General features: G+C 43.0%; 1 protein-coding gene across 1 annotated transcript in view; it reads right to left on the bottom strand.

The window, feature by feature from the left end:
• Positions 1–655: 655 nt before the first annotated feature.
• The window catches only part of LOC140725947 (nectin-1-like), an 86085-nt gene continuing 69635 nt past the window's right edge, over positions 656–17105 (bottom strand). The window contains exons 7-8 of the mRNA XM_073041869.1: positions 16747–16780; positions 656–964 (exon numbers count right to left, since the gene is read on the bottom strand). Coding sequence (XP_072897970.1) covers positions 836–964; positions 16747–16780 — 163 coding nt within the window. The 3' untranslated portion in view covers positions 656–835. The remainder of the gene's footprint in view (positions 965–16746; positions 16781–17105) is intronic.

Genomic DNA, 17105 nt, shown 5'->3' with positions numbered 1-17105 from the left:
GGCAATGCTGCTTAAGGTCCGGGGGAGCCCCAACCACCTCCGGAGAAACTGACCGATGGTCTTCTCTAGAGCCTCCACTGTTGACATTAGCAACATTTGTGTATTAAATGCATGCCTGTGTATCCTTAAAATGTTAATAGTGATTGATAATTGATATACATGGTGCCACCCAACTCTCCCACTCATCATCTACTACTGGGTGAAATAATACAGAGAAAATTTTACAAGGATTTGGCCGGGACTTGAGGACCCAAGTTATATGGAAAAGTTGAATAGCTTAGGACTTTATTCCCTGGAGCACAGGAGAATGAAGGAGAGATTTGATAGAGATTATTCGGAGCTGATATGTATCCATGTAAATCATGAATAGGTCTTCTATGGTTAAAGAAAGGGAATCAGGCATGCATAAGGAGTAAACAGGAGATTCTGCAGATGCTGGAAATCTCAAGGAACACATGCAAAATGCTGGAGGAACTCACCAGGTCAGGCAGCATCTATGGATGTGAATAAATGGCTGAGATTCTTCATCAGACATAAAGGAATTTGATTTTTACCTTTATTAGTGGTGAAAAATACATTTGTATATTAAATGAATGCCTGTGTATCCTTAAAATGTTAATGGTTATTGATAATTAATATACATGGTGCCACCCAACTCTCCCACCCACCATCCACTAATCCAATGCCACATGCAGAAGCTAAGTGGAATTAATTGCATGCTATTAAGTATAAGCTTATGATAGTTTCAATTTAACAGGTAACATTCTGAATTTAAGTTTCACACATCTTGACCTTTTCTTCAGAAGCAGCTGAATGATCAACATTATCTGAAGATTCAATGCTTTTTTTGGGAGTTCACTGGTGTAGAAACAGAGCCTGCACCAATTCCAGCATCTTGTTGGATTTTAATGCAGCAAGGGTCTTCCATGGTTGTTTGATATCCAAAGTTTTGAACTGAATATTGCTAAAAATGCAAATCATAAAACTTATTTCAATTATTCCAGGATATAAATATAGCAACTGTAAACATTAGGAGTAATGCATATTAATAAATTTTTCAGCCATGAAGATTTTGTGACCTTTGTCAGCTGGGCAGTAATCAGTCAGGATATAGAAATATGCCTATAAAGGCATATAGAATGAATATGTCTTCATTCTAAGGCAACCCAATACATTAACTTCCTGGCAGCAAACACCAATTTAAGCAAATTTCTTAATGTTGAAATAAGTAAAGATAAACTGATACAGTACCACCTTAGCATAAAAGATCATCTGATCCTAGGTTACACAAGCAGAGTAAAATACTACCCAGAATCAAGCAATTATAGGCCTGTAAGTTTGACATCAGTGTTGGGTAAATTAATGGAAAGTATTCTTAGAGATGGTATATATAATTATCTGGATAGACAGGGTCTGATTAGGAACAGTCAGCATGGATTTGTGCGTGGAAGGTCATGTTTGACAAATCTTATTGAATTTTTTGAAGAGGTTACGAGGAAAGTTGACGAGGATACAGCAGTGGATGTTGTCTATATGGACTTCAGTAAGGCCTTTGACAAGGTTCCGCATGGAAGGTTAGTTAGAAAGGTTCAATCGTTAGGTATTAATATTGAAGTAGTAAAATAGATTCAACAGTGGCTGGATGGGAGATGCTAGAGTAGTGGTGGATAACTGTTTGTCAGGTTGGAGGCCAGTGACTAGTGGTGTGCCTCAGGAATCTGTACTGGGTCTAATGTTGTTTGCCATTATACATTAATGATCTGGATGATGGGGTGGTAAATTGGATTAGTAAGTATGCAGATGATACTAAGGTAGGTGGCGTTGTGGATAATGAAGTAGGCTTCAAAGTTTGCAGAGAGATTTAGGCCAGTTAGAAGAGTGGGCTGAACGATGGCAGATGGAGTTTATTGCTGATAAGTGTGAGGTGCTACATTTTGGTAGGAATAATCCAAATAGGACATACATCGTAAATAGTAGGGCATTGAAGAATGCAGTAGAACAGTGATCTAGGAATATTGGTGTATAGTTCCCTGAAGGTGGAATCTCATGTGAAAAGGGTGGTGAAGAAAGCTTTTGGTATGCTGGCCTTTATAAATCAGAGCATTGAGTATAGGAGTAGGGATGTAATGTTAAAATTGTACAAGGCATTGGTAAGGCCAAATTTGGAGTATTGTGTACAGTTCTGGTCACCGAATTATAGGAAAGATGTCAGCAAAATAGAGTACAGAAAAGATTTACTAGAATGTTACCTGGGTTTCAGCACCTAAGTTACAGGGAAAGGTTGAACAAGTTAGGTCTTTATTTTTTGGAGCGTAGAAGGTTGAGGGGGGACTTGATAGAGGTATTTAAAATTATGAGGGGGATAGATAGAGTTGACGTGGATAGGCTTTTTCCATTGAAAGTAGGGGAGATTCAAACAAGAAGACATGAGTTGAGAGTTAGGGGGCAATAGTTTAAGGGTAACACGAGGGGGAATTTCTTTACTCAGTGAGTGGTAGCTGTGTGGAACGAGCTTCCAGTAGAAGTGGTCGAGGTAGGTTTGGTATTGTCATTTAAAGTAAAATTGGATAGGTATATGGACAGGAAAGGAATGGAGGGTTATGGGCTGAGTGCGGGTCAGTGGGACTAGGTGAGAGTAAGCATTCGGCACGGACTAGAAGGGCCGAGATGGCCTGTTTCCATGCTGTAATTGTTATATGGTTATAGCTGAGATGGGACTCTTGTTCAGTATGGGCCAAAGGGCCTACTTTTGCACTCTTGGATAACATGGAGTTAGGATTGCTTGATTCTGGGTAGTATTTTACTCTGCTTTTGTAACTCTGCTTGGGATTTTAATATCCCAAAAATAACTTTTTGGCAGGTGTACAATGAAATACATGATAAATAAATATAGAGAAAAAAGCTGAATTACTATAAGTAGATATACTTCTGTTAAATAGTTAAGTTTAAAAAGTAGTGCAAATAAAAATCTCCACTTTGGTCTTTGAGGGCCTCTATTATCTCCCAAGTTTTTCTTTTCCCTTTAATTACACTTCCTTCAGTGCTCCTTGATTACTTACTCTGCCTTGGGGTTGCCTTCTATATACTGATTCTGGAAATTTTCCTGGGCAGAGTTCACAAGATTCAGCCCATTTAGACCCTTAATACTCTTGATGGCCTGGCCAACACAAGGGAAACTAAAATCTCCTACTAATGCAAACCTATCATTCTTACAAGTAATTTCTCTACATATCTTCTCAAGTTCCTGCTGATTATTGTGGGGATATATATAACAGGCTTACTGCATCCCTTTGTTGTTTCTAAGTTTTATCCACTAGATGATTTAGCTCATCTGTCATGGACTTTATCTGGAAATGCACAGAGGACTGTGTGTCTCGCAAGATGATCCAGGTATTCCCTAACCAGAAGCCTTGGATGAATTGAGGTCCAGTCCCTTTTAAAGGCTAGAGCTGCGCCTTTTAGGTTTGGAGATACCAGTCGCTACATGGAATCCATGTGTGAACTCTGGAAAGCCATTAAGGGCACCAAGAGGCAATATCGAGCCAAGTTGGAGGCCCAGGCTAACCAGAGGGATGCCAGTAGACTATGGCAGGGTCTAAATGAGATCACTGGGCTCAAAGAAAAGGCTGGGAATATCAATAACTGTAGCGTTTCTCTTCCTGATGAACTTAAAGTATTTTACGCAAGATTCAAACAGAAGAGGAGCATCCTGCCCCCTCCAGATGAACTGGACCTGGTGGCATCAAGATTCATCGTCACCAAGGAAGACGTTAGAAGAGCCTTCCTGAAGATAAATCCAAGGAAGGCGACGGGCCCAGATGGCGTCCCGGGACGGGTTCACCGGGCCTGTGCAAGCGAGCTAGCTGGAGTGTTTGCTGACATCTTCAACTTCTCCCTGCTTCAGTCTAAATCTCTCATGTTTTAAGAAGGCAACAATAATCCTGGTGCCAAAGAAAAGCAAGGTGGCATGCCTGAATGACTACCGACCTGTGGCTCTGACATCAACTGCTATGAAGTGCTTTGAGCGATTGGTTATGGCACACATCAACCATAACCTACTGGTCAACCTCGATGCTTTGCAATTCGCATACCAGAGCAACAGGTCAATGGCAGATGCCATCTCTCTGGCACTACATTCCTCCTTAGAACACCTGGAGAATAAAGACGCATATGTAAGGCTCCTTTTCATGGACTACAACTCTGCCTTTAATACCATCATTCCAAATAAACTGATTCCTGGGTCTTAGCACTCAGATCTGCAGCTGGATCTTCAACTTCCTCACAGATGGGACCAGGCTGTAAAGATAGGGGACAAGCTCTCCTCCACAATCACTCTGAGCACTGGTGCCCCACAAGGCTGTGTACTCATCCCCCTGCTGTACTCACTGTACACCCATGATTGTGTAGCCAAGTTTCCATTGACCTCAATATACAAGTTTTCTGATGACACCACAATTATAGGCCGCATCTTGGGTAATGATGAATCTGAGTACAGAGAGGAAATTAAGAACCTGGTGGCATGGTGTGAAGACAATAACTTATCCCTCAACGTCAGCAAGATGAAGGAATTGCTTGTTGACTTCAGAAGGAGTAGCGGACCGCACAACCCCATCTACATCGGTGGTGCGCAGGTGGAACAGGTCAAAAGCTTTAAGTTCCTCAGTGTGAATATCACAAATGACCTGACTTGGTCTAACCAAGCAGAGTCCACTGCCAAGAAGGTCCACCAGCGCCTTTACTATCAGAGGAAGCTGAAGAAACTTGGCCTGTCCCCTAAAACCCTCACTAATTTTCATAGGTGAACCGTAGAAAGCATTCTTCTAGGGTGCATCACAACCTGGTATGGAAGTTGTCCTGTCCAAGACTGGAAGAAGCTGCAGAAGATCATGAACCTAGCCCAGCACATCACACAAACCAATCTTCCATCCATGGACTCACTTTACACCACACGCTGTTGGAGCAGTGCTGCCAGGATAATCAAGGATAAGTCTCACCCAGCCAGCACACTTTTTGTCCCACTTCCCTCTGGGAGAATGTTCAGGAGCATGAAGATTTTATACTACCAGATTTGGGATCAGATTCTTTCCAACTGTGATAATACTGCTGAACAGATCCTGATCCAGATCTGGGCCGTACCTTCCAAATATCTGGACCTGACTTGTACTACCGTACTTTCCCTTTTCTATTTTCTAATTATGATTTATAATTTAAATTCTTATTATATTTACTTTGATTTGTACTTCAGGGAGCGCGAAGTGCAGAAACAAATATCACTGTGATGATTGTACGCTCTAGTATCAATTGGTTGGTGACAATAAAGTATACCTCCCTTACAGCTCTGTCATGCCTGTAGCACCTGTATCCTTGAATACTGAGCTGCCAGTCCTGCCCTTCTGTCAACACTGCAAACACCAGAGGGCATAGGTACAAAATTAAGGGAGGGAAGTTTAGGAGAGACATCAGGGATAAGTTTTTTTTACACAGAGCGTAGTGAGTGCCTGGAATGACTTGCCAGGGATGGTGGTGGAGGCTAAAACATTAGGGGTATTTGAGAGCAAACACAAAGAAATCTGCAGTTGCTGGAAATTCAAACAACACACACAAAATGCTGGCGGAACACAGCAGGCCAGGCAGCATCTATAGGGAGAAGCACTGTCGACGTTTCAGGCCGAGACCCTTTGTCAGGACTAACTGAAGGGAAAGATGCTAAGAGATTTGAAAGTAGTGGGGGGAGGAGGAAATGCGAAATGATAGAGGATCGGAGGGGGTGGGGTGAAGCTAAGAGCTGGAAAGGTGATTGGCCAAAGTGATACAGAGCTGGAGAAGGGAAAGGATCATGGGACGGGAGGCCTCGGGAGAAAGAAAGGTGGGGGGAAGCACCAGAGGGAGATGGAGAACAGGCAGAGTGATGGGCAGAGAGAGAGAGAAAAAAACAAACAACTAAATATGTCAGGGATGGGGTAAGAAGGGGAGGAGGGGCATTAACAGAAGTTAGAGAAGTCAATGTTCATGCCATCAGGTTGGAGGCTACCCAGCCAGTATACAAGATGTTGTTCCTCCAACCTGAGTGTGGCTTCATCTTGATAGTAGAGGAGGTCAGGTATAGACATATCAGAATGGGAATGGGATGTGGAATTAAAATGTGTGGCCACTGGGAGATCCTGTTTTCTCTGGCGGACCATGCGTAGGTGTTCAGCGAAATGGTTTCCCAGTCTGCGTTGGGTCTCACCAATACATAAAAGACCACACCGGGAGCACCAGACGCAGTATACCACACCAGCCGACTCACAGGTGAAGTGTCGCCTCACCTGGAAGGACTGTCTGGGGCCCTGATTGGTGGTGAGGGAGGAAGTGTAAGGGCAGGTGTAACACTTGTTCTGCTTACAAGGATAAGTGCCAGGAGGGAGATCGGTGGGAAGGGATGGGGGGGGGGGGGCGAGTGGACAAGGGAGTCGTGTAGGGAGCGATCCCTGCAGAAAGCAGAAGAGGGGGGAGGGAAAGATGTGCTTGGTAGTGGAATCCCATTGGAGGTGGCGGAAGTTACGGAGAATTATACGTTGGACCTGGAGGCTGGTGGGGTGGTAGGTGAGGACAAGGGGAACCCTATCCCGAGTTGGGTGGTGTGTGGATGGGGTGAGGGCAGATGTGCAGGAAATGGGTGAGATGCGTTTGAGAACAGAGTTGATGGTTGAAGAAGGTTCCTTTGTTTAAAAAAGGAAGACATCTCCTTCGTCCTGGAATGAAAAGCCTCATCCTGAGAGTAGATGCGGTGGAGACGGAGGAATTGTGAGAAGGGGATAGCATTTTTGCAAGAGACAGGGTGGAAAGAGGAATAGTCCAGGTAGCTGTAAGAGTCTGGAGGCTTATAGTAGATATCAGTCGATAAGCCATCTCCAGAGATGGAGACAGAAAGATCAAGAAAGGGGAGGGAGGTGTTGGAAATGGACCAGGCAAATTTGAGGGCAGGTTGAAAGTTGAAGGCAAAATTAATGAAGTCAACGAGCTCAGCGTGCGTGCAGGAGGCAGCGCCAATGCAGTCGTCGATGTAGCGAAGGAAAAGAGGGGGACAGATACCCGTACAGACTTGGAACATGGACTGTTCCACAAAGCCAACAAAAAGGCAGGCATAACTGGGACCCATGCGGGTGCCCATGGCTACACCCTTGGTTTGGAGGAAGTGGGAGGTGCCAAAGGAGAAATCATTGAGAGTAAGAACTAATTCTGCTAGATGGAAGAGTGGTGGTAGAGGGGAATTGGTTAGGTCTGGAATCAAAAAAGAAGTGAAGAGCTTTGAGACCGTCCTGGTGGGGGATGGAGGTATATAGGGACTGGACGTCCATGGTGAAAATAAAGTGTTGGGGTCCAGTGAACTTAAAATCATTGAAAAAATTCAAAGCGTGAGAAGTATCATGAACATAGGTATTTAAGAGCCTCTTGGATAGGCACATGGATGAAAGAAAAATGGAGGGTTATGGGGTAGTGCGCGTTTAGTACTTTTTTTTAAGGATTATATGGGTCGGCACAACATGGAGGGTTGAAGGGCCTGTACTGTGCTGTAGGGTTCTATGGTTCTATTGTTTCTGTGATGGATGTACCATTCCAGTCACCAGACTTAATGCACACTCTGAGTTTTTCCACCTTACCTGTTAAGCCGTGTGCAGTTCAACTGAGTTCCCTTGCCCTCCCCCACCCCACCTTTATTATGCCCACAGCTATCCTGATGACTAAATTTGTTCTTGCTGCCAACTTGTTTATCCCATGGCTTGCTCCTGCTCAGAGTGCTCCTTCTCTGCCGATCTAGTTTAAAACCTCTCAAATAGCACCAGCAAATTTCTTTGCAGTATTTTAGTCCCTCTCCAGTTCACGTGCAACTTATCCCTCTTCTACAGGTTAACTCCACACCAGAAGAGATCCCAGTGATCCAGAAATGTGAAACCCTGCCTCCTGTACCAGCTCCTCAGCCGCACATTCATCTGGCCTATTGTTCTATTTGTGACTCACCAGCACATGACATCGAGAGTAATGTTGAAGATCACTGTCCTAAGCTCCTGTTCCTTACCTAATTACCTATAGTCATCCTGTTGGACCTCATCCCTTTGGCGTCTGTACAAACATGTACAATGACTAATGGCTATTCAACCTTTTCCGTGAGAGTATTTTGCAGCCACTCAGAAATACTTTCGATCCTGGCACCCAGGAGGCAATATACCAACCTGTTGTCTCTTTGGCTGCTACAGAAACACATGTCTAGCCCCCTTACTATTGAGTGTCTATCACTAGTAATATTACCCTATTTGTCTATACCCTTTACCTCAGAGTTTGTCACAGTGTCAGAGAGATCATCCCACTTAAAAATATCCAAAGAGGTATAGTTATTAATGACAGAAATGGCCACTCCCTCCATTGTCTGCCTACTCCGCTTAATTCTACTGGTGGTCAACCATCTATCTAAAGCCTGGGACTCAAGTGTAACCTCAATAAAAGTCTCAGGTACAGTGTTCTCATCATCAAGGATAATCTCAAGTACTTTCAACTCCAGCTCCAGGTTCCCTGACTCAGTTTGCCAGAAGCTGTGGATGAATACACTTCGCATTAATGTGGTCATCAGGGAGACTGTGAGATTCCTAGCCTTTCCACATCTTGCTGGAGAAGGTATGGAATGGCATCAAATCAGTAGAAATATGTGGCATAGGATTGGAACAGGTTGAATGCTTGTGGGTCGAGTTAAGAAATTGCAAAGGTAAAAGATCCCTGATGACAGTTATATACAGGCCTCCCAACAGAAGCTGTTGGATGACAGATTACAACAGGAAATAGGAAAGCCACGTCAGAAGGGCAATGCTATGATAGTCATGGGAGATTTCAACATTCAGGTTGATTGGGAAAATCAGGTTGGTAGTGGATCTCAAGACAGTGAATCTGTTGAATGCCTACAAGATGGCTTTTTAGAACAGTTTGTCGTTGAGACTACCAGGGGATCAACTATACTAGATTGGGTGTTATGTAATGAACTGAAGGTGATTAGGGAGCTTAAGGTAAAAGAACCCTTAGGAAGCAGTGATCACAATATGATTGAGTTCAACTTGAAATTCGATAGGGAGAAAATAAGGTCTGACATATCAGTATCCAGTGGAGTAAAGGAAATTACAGTGGTATGAGAGAGGAGTTGGCGAAAGTAAATTGGAAGGAAATGCTGGCAGGAATGACAGCAGTGGAGCAATGGAGTGAGTTTATGGGAAAAATGAGGAAGGTGCAGAACAGGAGCTGGAAAATGCATGTAAAAAGGGTAATGACACAATGTAATGGTGGACTTCAATATGCAAGGGGATTGTGAAAAACAGATCTGTGTCAGATCGCCAGAGATGGAATTTGTTGTATGCCTGCGAGATGGCTTTTTAGGGAAGCTTATAACCCAGATCTTATTAGGGAGCTTAATGTGAAGGAACCCTCAGGATCATAATATGACTGAATTCATATTGCAATTTGAGAATTAGAAACATAAGTCACATGTATCAGTATTGCAATGGAATAAAGGGCATTACAGAGGCATGAGAGAAGAGCTTGCCCATGTGGATTGGAGCAGGATACTGGTGGGGATGATGGTAGAACAGAGGTCGCTGAAGTTTCTTGAAATAGTTCACAAGACACAGGATAGATATGTCCCACAGAAGTTGTTCTCAGATGGCAGGGGTAGGCAACTGTGGCTGACAAAGGAAGTTAAGGACTGAATAAAAGCCAAGGAAAGGGCATATAAGGTAGCAAAAGTGAGTGGGAAGTTGGATGATTGGGAAGCTTTTAAAATCCAACAAAAGACAACTAATAAAGCTATAAGAAGGGAAAAGATGAAATATGAAGGCAAACTATTCTATAATATAAAACAGGATACTAAAATTTATTTCAGTTATATAAAGCGTAAAAGGGAGGTGAAAGTTGAGATTGGACCACTGGAAAATGATGCTGGTGAGATAGTAATGGGGGACAAAGAAATGGCAGATGAACTTAATGGGTACTTTGCATCAGTCTTCACTGTGGAAGACTCCAGCAGTGTACCAGAGGTCTGTGAGTGTCAGGGAGCAGGATGAGTGCCATTGCTATTACAAAGGAAAAAGTGTCAGGCAAACTGAAAGGAGGTAAGGTGGATAAGTCACCTGGACCAGACAGACTACATCCCAGAGTCCCGAGAGAGGGTTACTAAAGAGATAACCAATGCATTGGTCATGATCTTTCAAGAATTGCTTGATTCTGGCATGGTCCTGGAGGACTGGAAAATTGCAAATGTCACTCCACTTGTTAAGAAGGATGGAAAGCAAAGAAAGGAAATTATAGGCCAATTAGTCTAACCTTAGTGGTTAGGAAAGTGTTGAAATCTATTATTAAGGACGAGGTTTTGAGGTACTTGGAGACTAATGATAAAATAAGTGAAAGTCAGCATGGTTTCTGTAAAGGGACATCTTGCCTGAGAAATCTGTTAGAGTTCTTTGAGAAGTAACAAGCAGGGTGGACAAAGATGTCATTTGCTTGGATTTTCAGAAGGCATTTGATAAGGTGCCGTGAGGCTGCTTACTAAGATAAAATCCTATGGTGTTACAGTATAGATATTGACATGGACCAGAGGAATGGCTGACAGGCAGAAGGCAGTGAGTGGGAATAAAGGGGGGCCTTTTCTGGTTGTGTGTCAGTTAATAGTGGTGTTCTTCAAGGGACAGTATTGGGACCGCTTCTTTTCACATTGTCAATGATTTGGATAATGGAATTGATGACTTTGTGGCAAAGTTTGCAGATTATATGAAGATAGGTGGAGGGGTAGGTAGTGCTGAGGAAGCAATGCAATTGCAGCAGAAGTTGGACAAATTGGAAGAATGGGAAAAAGGTAGCAGCTGGAATAGAGTGTTGGGAAATGTATGATAATGTGTTTTGGTAAAAGAAACAATAGTGCGGATTATTATCTAAATGGGGAAAATGTTCAAACGTCAGAGGTGTAAAGGGACTTAGGAGTCCTCGTGCAAGACTCGCAGAAGGTTAATTTACAAGTTGAGTCTGTGGTAAAGAAGGCAAATGCAATGTAGGAGTTTATTTCAAGGGGAATAGAATATAAAAACAAGGAGATAATGCTGAATTATTTAAGATACTAGTCAGACTGAATTTAGAATATTGTCAACAGTTTTGGGCCCCTTATCTCAGAAAGGATGTGTTGTCATTGCAGAGAGTCCAGAGGAGGTTTACTGTCCAGTCGTGCTGAACCATTTAAATTGCCTCGTCCTATCAAACTGCACCTGGACCAGAGTTCTCCATAACCCTCCCATCCATGTACCTATCCAAACTTCTCTTCAATGTTGAAATCATCCCTACAATCTCCGTAGTGAATACTAAAGCAAAGTATTCATTAAGTACCTCTGCTATCTCCTCCACTTCCATACACTGTCACACTTGATTGGTCCTATTCTCTCACATCCTATCCTCTTGCTCTTCACATACTTGTAGAATGCCTTGGGTTTTCCTTAATCCTGTCTGCCAAGGCCTTCTCACAGCCCCTTCTGGCTCTCCTAATTTCATTCTTAAGCTCCTTCCTGCTAGCCTTTTAATCTTCTAGATCTTTATCATCATCTAGTTTTTTGAAACTTTCGTAAGCTCCTCTTTTCTTCTTGACTAGATTTACAACAGCCGTTGTACACCATGGTTCCTGTACCCTACCATCCTTTCCCAGTCTCATTGGAACGTATCTACGCAGAATCCCATGCAAATATCCCCTGAACATTTGCCACATTTCTTCCGTACGTTTCCCTGAGAACATCTGTTTCCTGTTTATGCTTCCAAGTTCCTGCCTGATAGCCTCATATTTCCCCTTACTCCAATAAAATACTTTTCTAACTTGTCTGTTTATATCTCTCTCTAATGCTATGGTAAAGGAGATAGAATTATGATCACTATCTCCAAAATGCTCTCCCACTGAGAGATCTGACACCTGACCAGGTTCATTTCCCAATGTCAGATCAAGTACAGCCACTCCTCTTGTAGGCTTATCTACATATTGTGTCAAGAAACCTTCCTGAACATACCTAACAAACTCCCATCTAAACCCCTCACTCTAGGGAGATGCCAATCGATATTTGGGAAATTAAAATTTCCCACCACAATAACCCTGTTATTATTAGACCTTTGCAGAATCTGTCACCCTATCTGCTCCTCGATGTCCCTGTTACTATTGGGTGGTCAATTAAAAAAAAACTCAGTATTTGACCCCTTCCTATTCCTAACTTCTACCCACAGAGACTCCGTAGACAATCCCTCCATGACTTCCTCCTTTTCTGCAGCTGTGACACTATCACTGATCGACAGTGCCACGCCCTCACCTCTTTTGCCACCCTCTCTGTCCTTTCTGAAACATCTAAAACCTGGCACTTGGAGTAGCCATTCCTGCCCCTGCACCTTCCAAGTCTCTGTAATGGCCACAACATCATAGCTCCAAGTGCTGATCCACGCTCTAAGCTCATCTGCTTTATTCATAATACTTCTCGCATTAAAATAGACACATCTCAAACCATTGGTCTGAGTGCGTCCCTTCTCTATCACCAGCCTATCCTCAGTTTCATACTGTCTCCAAGCTTTCTCTATTTGTGAGCCAACCACCTCTTGCTCCACCTCTCCATCCTCACCCCCCCAGCAATTCTAGTTTAAACTCTCCTCAATAGCCTTTGCAAACCTCCCCGCCAGGATATTGGTCCCCTCAGATTCAAGTGCAACCCATCCTTTTTGTACAGGTCACACCTTCCCCAGAAGAAGTCCCACTAATCCAGAAATCTGAATCCCTGCCCCTTGCTCCAATCCCTCAGCCATGCATTTATCCTCCACCTCATTCTATTCCTATACTCACTGTCACATGGCACAGGCATTAATCCCGAGATCACTACCTTTGCGGTCCTGGTCCTCAACTTCTTTCCTAACTCCCTGTAGTCTGCTTTCAGGACGTCCTCCCTTTTGCTACCTATGTCATTGGGACCAATATGTACCACAACCTCTGGCTGTTCTCCCTCCCATTTCAAGATATCATCGACGTGATCAGAAGCATCCCGCACCCTGGCACCTGGGAGGCAAACTACCATCCGTGCTTCTTTCCTGCATCCATAGAATCGCCTGTCTGAACCCCTAACTATAGAGTCCCCTATCACTGCTGCCATCCTCTTCCTTTCCCTACCCTTCTGAGCCACAGGGCTGGACTCTATGCAAGAGGCACAATCACTGTTGCTTCTCCCAGGTAGACCATCTCCCCCAACAGCACTCAAACAGGAGTACTTATTGTTAAGTGGGACAGCCACTGGGGTACTCTCTAGCACCTGCCTCTGGCCCTTCCCTCTCCTGACTGTTATCCACAATCTGTCTCCCGAGGCCCCGGAGTGGCTACCTGCCTCTCTTCCCCTAACACGGTCCCTCAGGAGCTGCAGGTTGATGTACCTGGTGCAGATGTGGCCAACCGGGAGGCTGGGAGTCTCCCAGACCTCCCATATCTGACACTGAGCACAGAAAACTGGCCTCACACACATACTTTCTGTCTGTATTCTAAACAGATAGCCTACCTCACCTTGGCTCATACACGCCATAGCCCCGTTGAGCCAAAGCCTTCCTACTCTGTCTCCCTCTACTCTAATGCCTGTTCTGTAAAGCTGTCTTCTTTTTAAACTCTTTTCACTGTTCTCACTGGCTGACATCCACGCGCTTGCACAGTCATGCCCCATTCAAACTGCTGAAGAAATAACCGTCACCTTTTGAACTCTTCTCGCTTTTAAACTCTTCTGTTCCCACTGGTCAGTTTTTTTTCTAAAGTGTTCTTTTGCATTTCATGTACTTCACTTGTTCCTACCTGGCTATACCTGCAATGCAGCTCATTATTTTCCTTAACCAAGGCCTCAATATCTCTTGCCTTTTATTCTGACAGGTACATACAAGCTTTGTACTCTCAAAGTTTCACTTTTGAAGATCTCCCACTTACCAAGTACACCCTTGCCAGAAAGCAGCCAATTCACGCTTGCCAGATCCTTTCTGATGCCATCACAATTGGCTTTTCTCCAATTTATAATCTCAACCTGAGGACCAGACCTATTATTTTCCATAATTACCTTGAAACTAGTGGCATTATGGTCACTAGATGCAAAGTGTTCCCCTACACAAACTTCTGTCACCTGTCCTGTCTCATTCCCTAATAGAAGATCAAGTATCACACAATGGGCTTTTAAGGTACTGATTAAGGAAACTTTCCTGAACACATTTTACAAACTATATCCCATCTCGTCCTTTGAGCTGTGATCTACTGTCACAGCCTTCTGTTTCTTGCAACCGTCTCTCTTAAATACTGTGGACTGTTGGGTGTTCTGAAATATAGCCCCATTCATGTGATCTGAAATATGGGCCCATTCGTGCGATCTGAAATATAGCCTCATTCGTGTGGTTTGAAATATGGCCCCATTCATGTGGTCATACCTTTCTTATTCCTCAGTTCCACCCATAAAGCCTCACTAGATGACTTCTCCAGTCTATCCTGATTGAACATTGTCGTGACTTTTTCCCTGACTAGTATTACCACCCCTCACCCTTTAAATCCTCCCTCTCTATCACATCTAAAACAGCAGAACCCCAGAATATTGAGCTGCCAGTCCTACCCCTCCTACAATCAAATCTCACTAATGGCTACAATGTCATAATTCCAGGTGTGATTACCCTGAGCTCATCTGCCTTTCCTATGATACTTCTTGCAAATGGAATATATACAGCCCCAGACATTAGTTACAGTGTTCAACCTTTTGATTCCTGACTGTCTGAGGTATTAACAACATCTGTCTCCACAACCTCTCCACTAACTGCTCTGGCAATCTGGTTCCCATCCCTCTGCAACTCTAGTTTAAACCCCACCGTGCAGTACTAGCAAACCTCCCCTCTAGGATATTAGTCCACCTCAGATTAGGTGCAAACCGTCTCTTCTGTACAGGTTCCACCTTCCCTGGGAGAGAGCCCAATGATCCATAAGTCTAATGTCCTATCTCCTACACCAACTCTTTAGCTGTGTTTTAAACAGTATGATCTTTTAAATGTAACTAGCCTCACTAGCATATGGATGGGTAGCAATCCTGAGACCACAATCTACTGTCTTTTAAGGTAGCATCTAACTCACTGTGTGGAGATTTTTATCCATTGTTGGGTGGAGCTACAATGGCTCTCGACAGCGACTTCTTCAAGCTCAACTGTGGAAACAGCTTAATTTCTACCTTTAATGAATTTATTTTTCCTTTTCAATGTAGACGGGGAGCTGCACTCAAGGTTTGGTTCCTTGTGGCGATGGGACCTGCTTCCAGCATTCACCAACCAGCTATTTTTCAGTATCCCAAGAAGGTGGCCTAGAAGATGAGGCTTTCCAGCCCTGGGGATGAGCTGATTCTATGCCAGTGCCACCGTATGAAGCATCGCAGGAGATAACAGAACATAAGGAACAGAGGATCAGCTGTTGGGGGCTCTGTACTCAAATGGTACTCTCCCTTCTCTTTCTCTCGTTGTGGGAGAGAGCTTGTTGCCGATTCTCGAATCGAAGAATTCAGAAAAAGAGTGACACGGCAGACTTCAATAGCAAAAACAGCAAGTTGTTTGTTTTCATTGAACTCGCTTCTCTTGATAAAAGTGGTGCACTTTTGATTGGTCAATTGGCCAGTTCCTGCTCCTATTTCTTTTTTTCAGATATATCTTATCTCCCTAGCAATAAATGATAACATTCCATTAAATTTCCTCATTTTATGTAGTAACTGTGCTGTAGGCTTTTGTGAATCATGCACTCTATAACTTTGGTTCTGCAATCTCTAACCTATTAGATAATATCTTTTTTAAATTGGTACCCATATTACACTCCATTTACCAGATATTAACTCATCCAACTATACTATCTCAACCACTCTGTAGCTTCCTTTTGTTCATTTTCCTACCTATCATTGTTTAATCAGTAAGTTTAAAAAGAATATTTTCAGTGTTTTCATGCAAGTAAATTATCTAAATTGTAAAAGCCTTAGTCTTCAATACCAGTTCTTCTGATACATTACTCATCAGATATTGCCAAGCAGGAAAAACACGTACGTTTACCAGATAACTGTGTAGATGGTGACATTTGTCATTGGTAGAAAATTGGCAGCAACCTTTGGCACAGCACCTGAATGACTACAAAATACTGGGAAACAGGCCTGAATTTCCTTGTATAAATGATATACAATACATTGCATGGCCTCTGCATACATTCTAGACCAATAATCTAATTTTCAACAGGCTATTCAAAGAGCTATCAATTCATTATTGTAGACGAGAAGCAAAGAGAGATCCTAATGATAACTACGATAGGTGACTGATAAGCTATGGCTTAAGGTAGAAAGAGATGAGTTATACAGCTCTTGTTACATGCACATGCTGTTCAACTCTTTGAGTGATTATGTGGAAAGTTTGAAGTTAATAAGTCATCTCCTTCTACCTTAAGCCACAAACTTATCAATCACCAATCTGTGGACACTTTCCGGAGGTCCAAGATCCGTATGCTCCACGACCGCTGGACTAAGTGTGTAAATGTAGGAGGGGACTATGTCGCAAAATAAATGTGCTAGGTTTTTTAAAATTGACTCCTTCTACCTTAGGCCACAAACTTATCAATCACCCCTCGTATAAGAGTTAAAGGAAAACTCTAAGATTTCTGCAACAACAGTAGCTGTCAGTGAAGAATCTTCTCACCTGAGGAATAACTACCAGTTGTTTTCTTTTATACCTGAAAAACAATAGTTCAATATTTCAATACATTTTCAGTAACTTTATTTCAATTACTGAATATCAGGATAGAACTGCGACACTACACATGACAATTTGTGACTATGTAATAGTGCACATCGCACTACTTACCGGATAGAAGCACAACCCTGAATGTTCAGTCTGGAAGAATGTGGAATAGGTTGTGATATCAGTCTTCTAACAAAATTCTATAGTGTATGTTTGGGTCTATTAAGCTGTGTATACACTCTATACTTCGGGTATTGTGTGAATTGCACCTTGGATAAGATGTCAGTGTATCAGGAAGACTTTACATACTGCATCAG

This window comes from Hemitrygon akajei, chromosome 4, assembly GCF_048418815.1.
Source record: "Hemitrygon akajei chromosome 4, sHemAka1.3, whole genome shotgun sequence".
Taxonomy (NCBI): domain Eukaryota; kingdom Metazoa; phylum Chordata; class Chondrichthyes; order Myliobatiformes; family Dasyatidae; genus Hemitrygon; species Hemitrygon akajei.
This window is presented reverse-complemented; position numbering and strand designations above follow the sequence as displayed.